Raw genomic sequence first — 7,500 nt, forward strand, 5'->3', positions numbered from 1 at the left:
TACTACACAGGAAGGGGAGCTCCTATGTACCTTAATGGGCGGAAGTCGTCCCAGGAGAACCTCCCAAATAGTGCTGAGATTAGTGCCAATGCTGAAGCTGCAGAGACTGGCGTGTCAAACCCAATGTACAATACGACAGCACCAAGCTAAGGGTTTGGGTGTTTTGTAAGGTGAATGTATGAAAGGGAGAAATGGTTCTTTCTCCCTTGACGTAGTATGATACACATGAAGTTTCTAGTTATGTAAGATATATATATATATAAAAGTATAAAGATGGTAGTACATTTGCAACTCCCAACACAAAGCAGAAAAAGTGACTCACTCATTACAGTATTCAAATACTTCCTAGTCCAAAAACAACTGAAGGAGTTTAACAGAATTTCAATACAAAGGAGAAACAAACACTTCTGTAGTTGATAAGTAATGAAAAAAAGTGTAACTGTAGCATTTCAATAAATTCAGTAACAGAATAGCAGTAGTGTTTACTGCTTAATATCCAATGTGCGGATGTATATAAATCTTAAAAGAAAAATTAAATATATTGAAGCTATACAAAACAGGTTTTCATTGTATTTGGTTGAATCACAATAGATATTCTCAACAGTTTTTGTCATATATGCCTTCAATATGAATAATCAAATGAAAATATTAATGTATGAAAAAACAAACAAAAAAAAACACAGGCTATCAAAACCAACCAAGATTTACTTATGCCACAGGAAAAAATCTGTATTTGAATTTAAAAAAGTACAAACAGAAATGTGCATATTGCAAAGTGTTTACCATAAATCAGGCAATACACACATAACGACAAAATAAAATTTTGAACGAGAAAACACTTGAACCCAGTCCTCACTTTCATCGTACAGTGTCAACTGACTAAGAATTTTACTTCAGAAAACACCTGATACTCATGAATAACCGATTCCACTTCAAGATTAAACTGATCACCAACTGGCTGGCTGTTATAATTTCCCTGATGACTTATTAGATTCACTGAAATCCAGCAATTTCGGGTACGTAGCCTGTATAGTTTTAATCCAGCAAGGAAAAATAAGTTAATTAATCAATTGATGAAGAACAGAGAAGATATGAAAAGAAAAAGAAAGAAAAAAATGACTTTTTAAAAACACTTTTCATAATGAGTAGTGAAAAATTTGCTAATATTGAAATGAAAAATTCCTAAATATGATTATGGGTGTTTGAAAATCTTACAGGCCACACTGATGACTAATGCCACAAGGAATGAAAAAGAAAAAATATTGATTAAATATATACTTTGGCACACACACACACACACACACACACATGCACGCACGCACACATGCATGTATGCACGCACGCATGCACTCATATATACATTCTGTACAGTATACATGTATGTACAGTATATAAACATATATTTTTAATACTTAAAGTATATTCAAGTATATTAAAATATCTATGCCTATCTATCTATCTACATATCTATAGATTTGCATAATGATATACGGTACATCTTATTTAAATTAGAATGATTAACCAAGTAACTAAACAGAACAAAAATATTGGGCAAAATGACACCACATCTACATATGAAAACACTCTTTATTATATATACAGCTTTACATATGTCATTGCTGATATCATTATATATTGCAATCAAATTATATTAATCAGGTACAAAATACATTTGAATAAAATCTGTAGATTCTCTCATGTATGTAAGTGTATCTATGTTTGTATATATATATATATGATGAAACAACATTAAGGATGTAATTAACAAACATTTATACATACAAGCATCCTAATCGTCTAATTATCGAAGGAGGAAGAGCTTGATAATTTTGCGCTACTGCTGCTGTCGGAGGAACTGCTTGCCGTTTTCTTCATGCGCCTTTCAGTGTCTGCTCTGCTACCGTCACTCGACTGCTCCATGTCCTCAACACGTTCTGACTTGCTCGAGTGTCCGCTTTCCCCCGAGACAGAGGCGCGCTTTGCATCATTCTCCGCAGAGTCTGACGATGTTTGGTCCTTGCTGGCTGATGTTGCTTCCTCGTCCTCTTCTTCCTCTTTGAAAACAGCCTCTTGGGCAGCTGTAGATGAAAGAGGGAAAGAAAGAGGGAGGTTAAATAAACACTGATCATGTTTCAATTCTACATGTGTATTTGTTTGTCTGGTGAGGGTACGACACTGGCCTTAGATCTTCACAGGTTACATCCTTCTAGCTGGCATGGTACTTTGAAGTTCAAACACACACACAAGAAAAAACATATATTATCATCCTTTAATTTCATCTCTATCAGCCATTGATTTTATGAATGGGGGAGGGTCAAATATAGCAATGCTAATATTCTGGTCTCCACTTAGAGGACAATTTTTAAGTATAACTACTACAAGGGAAACGGGAGCTTTAAAAATGGGAATAACTATTTTTATACAAATAAGGGGAAGCTATTCACACCAATCTACTCTATTTTAAGTTACATATTTTAAGAACATTGGGCTCTTCTCTCATTTGTGATTAAGATTCTATCAACATTTAGTGGGTCATATTGCTTCTTAGCATTAATAATTATTTTCCAGGGTACTCTTGACATTTTAAAGCAATTCATACTAATAATGACCGATGCACAACACAAGTTTATTCTATACACTGTGGCCACTGACTCTTGAGCTGAGTAGGAGACTCTGGGCAACAATGACATGACGTCACCAAAAGAAAAAAGAAATTACAAACTTTCACAATGAATATATCCACACAAGGTGAAAAATAGGGAACCTGAAAAAACTAAAAAACAAATACATAAAAACAAAAACAAAAACAAATATATATATACACATCTTGCACAGACTCATTCACACCAGAACTGGGTCTCTCTCCTCCATCACGTTTTCACCAACCCCAACGAAAGAGAAGAACTGTTTACAACGACAAAGGAAGTCATGCATAGAGAGAAGAGCCTGGACCTCACCTCTGGTACATCTACACATCCACTTCAGGTGTTGGAAGGCAAACAGGCAAACATGGCTACCTTTCCAGAGTCTGATGTACACACTGACTCTTTTTCATCCTAAAGAAAACAGGTGAGGATTCTCTTACTGTATATTTCACTGTGTGCCCATCGGCTGTACTTCCACTGAAATATTATTTCCAAAGTAATGAGCAACATTAAGTGATCATCAAGTTTAAATGAATCTTCAACTGTTCTTGCTTGGGAATTTTTGATGCTTCATAAAAGGAGAGGGAGGAAGAGAAGAGAAGAGAAGAGAAAAGGAGAGAGAGAGAGAGAGAGAGAGAGAGAGAGAGAGAGAGAGAAAGAGAGAGAGAGAGAGAGAGAGAGAGAGAGAGAGAGAGAGAGAGAGAGAGAGAGAGAGAGAGAGAGAGAGAGAGAGAGAGAGAGAGAGAGAGAGAGAGAGAGAGAGAGAGAGAGAATAGTCAAAACCGTAAATTCATCTGCCTTCCCAGCATGATTAGCAAACATATTCCACAAATTGTACAAAGATCCTATATCAAAATATTCAACAAGTACTTGCTTCTTTTGGGGAAAAGGAAAATGGAGAAAAAAATCAAATCCTCTTCTCCCTCTCCCCAAAAACTTGAAGCAGGACATAAAAAGAATAAAGTAAATCACAAAAATACACAGGTGACGTCCCTCTCAGTCTGCCCTGTCAGCCCTCGCCAAATCCAACGCCTTAAAATAAAAGCCGTTTCCTCAACACAGACTCTTGACTCAGGTGAGGTCTAGAGTTTCTACACCCAACACATAGTTCTATAATATTATGAAAGAAAAAAGAAAAAGAAAAGAAAAACAAAAAACAAAAAATAAAGACCCAAACTGATGAAAATTCACTCAACAAAATAATAATAATAATAATAATAATAATAATAATAATAATAATAATAATAGCAATAATAATAATAATGATGATAATAATAATAACAATAATAATCATAATAATAATAATAATAATAATAATAATAATAATATTAATAATAATAATAATGATAACAATAACACTAATAATAATAAAGGAGGAATACCAACCACTAAAGGCACTTGGGTACTGGTTGGAAAGCTTGGTTTTGATGGTCCTGATCCGACGAAAAATGTTGTCCAGGTCCTTCTTCATGTCGACGAGGAGAGCCGTGTGTTTCTTGAACTCCTTCTGGGCCAGGGCAAAGCGCGTGGCTGAGAGGGCGTTGCAGTTGCTCAGCATCTCGTTGGTTTTCTCAAAGCGCTGGAGCCTGTAGGGGACAAGGGGGAACATTAATGTCTTGTTTTTTGTGTTTCATTCTTATTCATGAAAAGAAAGAGGTGGAGTTACAGATGTATATACCTGAAAAAAGGACAAACAGGGACATGTTTTTCTTTTCAAATACTGGGCAATAATATTAATACAACAAAGGATATATTTAACTGCAATATACCCATATCAAAGAACCAATATCAAATGCATACACACCTGTACACACAGGCACAGACACAGACACAGACACAGACACACACACACGCATGCACGCACACTGAAAAAAAATATATATACATGTTGAAATTCTAGAAATGTAGAGCTCAAGAGTTCCTAAAAGGGAAAACAAACATAAAATACAAAAGATATTTAATAATGCCATAAACCTAAAAATACAATACACAAAGGTGTCCATAAACTAAAGGGGAAAAAAACAGTGGAAGGGACCGAAGGAGAGGCTCAAGATTCTAAAAAAACAATGAAAAATATGTATATAAAAACAAAAATAAAATGAATAGATAAATACATAAAGCACAGGAATAAACTAAACAGTGCTACTAAACAAAACAAGACAACATGACGGGAGAGTCAGTGTCGCTTAGCTTCTCTCCTCTGAATTAAGCGGCTATAACATGCCTACCTTAGAGACCCTTTTTCAATATCAGTGGGATGGACTGATGACATAAACAAACTGCACAATAATTCCTAGTCTCATATCACAAAATATCTAATGTAACTTTACTAGTTATCACTTAAGCGGAGTCAGTTAACGGGCTGATCAAGTACGACCCCAAGACCTTACAGTTGCAAAGCCCATACTCTACTACTGAGCCATGCTCTAAATGATAACAAAATCATTCTGCTTCCTTACACTGGCCATAAAATATGGGCTTGAACTTTACTTAAATTATGAACCATTTTCTGACTTTTGAAGGAACATCATCCTACCCACACAACACAATATATAACACCTCTGTGCTTGGAGGCAAAGCAAGCCACACACATTCTCAAAGATCTCTATATCCAGGGTACCCAGCAAATTCAATGCCTGTGATAATATTTAGTGCAGTGCTGTTCTACAGCATGACAAATTATGAAAATCTGTTACAAATGATATCTATTGAAGAAGAGATGTAGTGATAAGAAAACTGTCATGGAAGAAAACATTTTTTTTTTCTTTTCTTTTTTTCTATTGCTGTAATGTGGTTTAAATAACTGCTAGCTTTCATTCCTTTATCATTTTTTTCCCTTTTCAATGATGGAGAAGTTGAAACAAATATAATAACTGTGGCAAAAGACTAATAAAATTAAACATTAATGTTCAGTTTGTATTCAGTCAACACTACTTCCATTTCTGGGCTATTTTCTGTTTGTGAGAAGAGAGAGAATGCCTCTCGTGTAGGCTATCTTAACCCTTTCCCGATTGGTAGTATTCATAGTGGCCCGGGCCCCTGCCGGGGGCTTATATCATCACTCTAGGATGCGCGACCACTCATGCCAAATACCAGCATCCCATGCCGTTTCTTCGTAATACTACGAAGATATGTTGTATTTTCAGTTTTCATTATTTTCTAAAGTCTCTACTTGCCAAACTTCCGGATAAATCGAGACTGAAGGGTATTTTTGTTGTTATATAGACTCCATAGTTGATCATTATTCAGTCTATTGTCTGAATAAAATAAGCAGTGTGCGGCATTAAGGAGTTGAAATCATCGGTTTGTTGCAAATTTTTTTTTTTTTTTTTTTTTTTTTTTTTGCATAGTAGAAATGAGAAAGTGTTAAAATGACTTAATTACACTTTCACTGGCAGAAAAATAATATTTTGCTGTGACTGCAACAAAACATAACTCATGGCATTTCCGTACATCCACCATGGCATGTACAGATAGTCCCGCCATGCCATGGCATGTGCGTACATGCCACCCATCAGGAATGTGTTAATGCATTTAGGTCTCAATCAAATCTCTAAACCTATTTTTACTTGGATTTACGCTAAACTTTAGCAATGCTTTTAATTAGTAAGGCATGTATATTTCTAAAAATCTGAAGCACATTAGAAATTCACCTAAATATGCTAAAACATCTAAGAACATAATGTTCTAACATATGAAACATTTCTTGGCTTTTAAAGACAATATTCATTTATACATATTTAAGATTAGAAATTTTGAAGTTTACAGATAATTTGGATAATAGAGGGTTTACTGTACTGTGAAAGTTTTCTGGTATGTATTTTCTCCAAGCTATCAAAACTTAAGCAACTGGCAGCAGTTATGGTTAATTGGGTATATAAAAGAATAATAAATACTTCACAATATCTAGTAGTTATTGGTTATAAGGGTATAAGAGAGAAATATCAAATGCCAATAAAAAAAAAGAAAAAAAATCCAACAGTACGTAAAAATTTGGGTAAATATATAGAAGACAACTGTGAAATCTCCACTGGCTCCATGCAGATTGCTCACTGCTTGTCAGCTCTCTTACATGAGCCATGAAACTGCTACAAAAATTTTGGTAATATATGGGTTTGCAGACCAAATAAACAACCAGTTAATGTTCTATCTTGCCAGAATATATCTAGTGGATAAATGATAGCAGACACCTGACATGCACAATACTGTCATGATGGATTTCAACTTAAAGGCCTTCCACCATAATTCATAGTAAGTTCCAAGTAGACTGGATAGAACACAAGCAATAAAATCATAAGAAAATGCCCCAGTTTAAAAGTCACTTCAGGTATTTTCTACACAAATGACACAGAGCTTGTAAACCTCCAGAATACACTAAGTAAAAGCTTGTTGGTCTTTACCTGGGCACGAAGGACATGACATTCCTATCGTATTGAACTTACGACTGTAAGCAATCCTTCACAGAAAGATTCTAGCGGATATAAACAGAACCCACCCAAAATAACAAATAGGATGAAAATAATACATCTTACACATGCATTTCTTAAACACCTAACTCTACCATAAACCAAAAAAACACACTAACTCCAAAAAATACACCACAAAATACCAAAAAAAAAAAAACACGTACCCACCACCTACCCCTCCCAACCTCCATGACATCCACACATGTCATAAACCTCTTCCTCCTCTTTATTCCTTTCCACTTACATCTGTTTCTGGGCTCGTATGATGGCCTCCACATCCTGCTGGTTAATCTGGCCCGCAAGACCCTGCACAAAGACCTCCGGAGCCGTGTAATTCTGGAAACACTCGATGCTCCCGAGGTCGCTGTCGGGGGAAGACGCCGCCATCA

The 7,500-nt window shown here is 35.5% G+C and overlaps 2 protein-coding genes across 3 annotated transcripts in view; one reads left to right on the forward strand and one right to left on the reverse strand.

Moving 5' to 3' along the window:
* Window positions 1–472, forward strand: part of LOC119590180 — a 10,188-nt gene extending 9,716 nt beyond the window's left edge. Inside the window, exon 7 of the mRNA XM_037938970.1 lies at window positions 1–472. This exon is cut by the window's left edge and continues 150 nt beyond it. Coding sequence (XP_037794898.1) covers window positions 1–150 — 150 coding nt within the window. The 3' untranslated portion in view covers window positions 151–472.
* A 1,097-nt stretch (window positions 473–1,569) lies between these two features.
* The window catches only part of LOC119590181 (kxDL motif-containing protein CG10681-like), a 5,946-nt gene continuing 15 nt past the window's right edge, over window positions 1,570–7,500 (reverse strand). The window contains exons 1-3 of one of the 2 annotated variants that reach the window (XM_037938971.1): window positions 7,356–7,500; window positions 4,032–4,231; window positions 1,570–2,078 (exon numbers count right to left, since the gene is read on the reverse strand). The exon at window positions 7,356–7,500 is cut by the window's right edge and continues 15 nt beyond it. In XM_037938971.1, the coding sequence (XP_037794899.1) occupies window positions 1,798–2,078; window positions 4,032–4,231; window positions 7,356–7,500 (626 nt within the window). In that variant the 3' untranslated portion in view covers window positions 1,570–1,797. The other variant, XM_037938972.1, reaches the window with a different exon arrangement.

This window comes from Penaeus monodon, chromosome 26 (assembly GCF_015228065.2).
Source record: "Penaeus monodon isolate SGIC_2016 chromosome 26, NSTDA_Pmon_1, whole genome shotgun sequence".
In the NCBI taxonomy this organism is placed as follows: Eukaryota; Metazoa; Arthropoda; class Malacostraca; order Decapoda; family Penaeidae; genus Penaeus; species Penaeus monodon.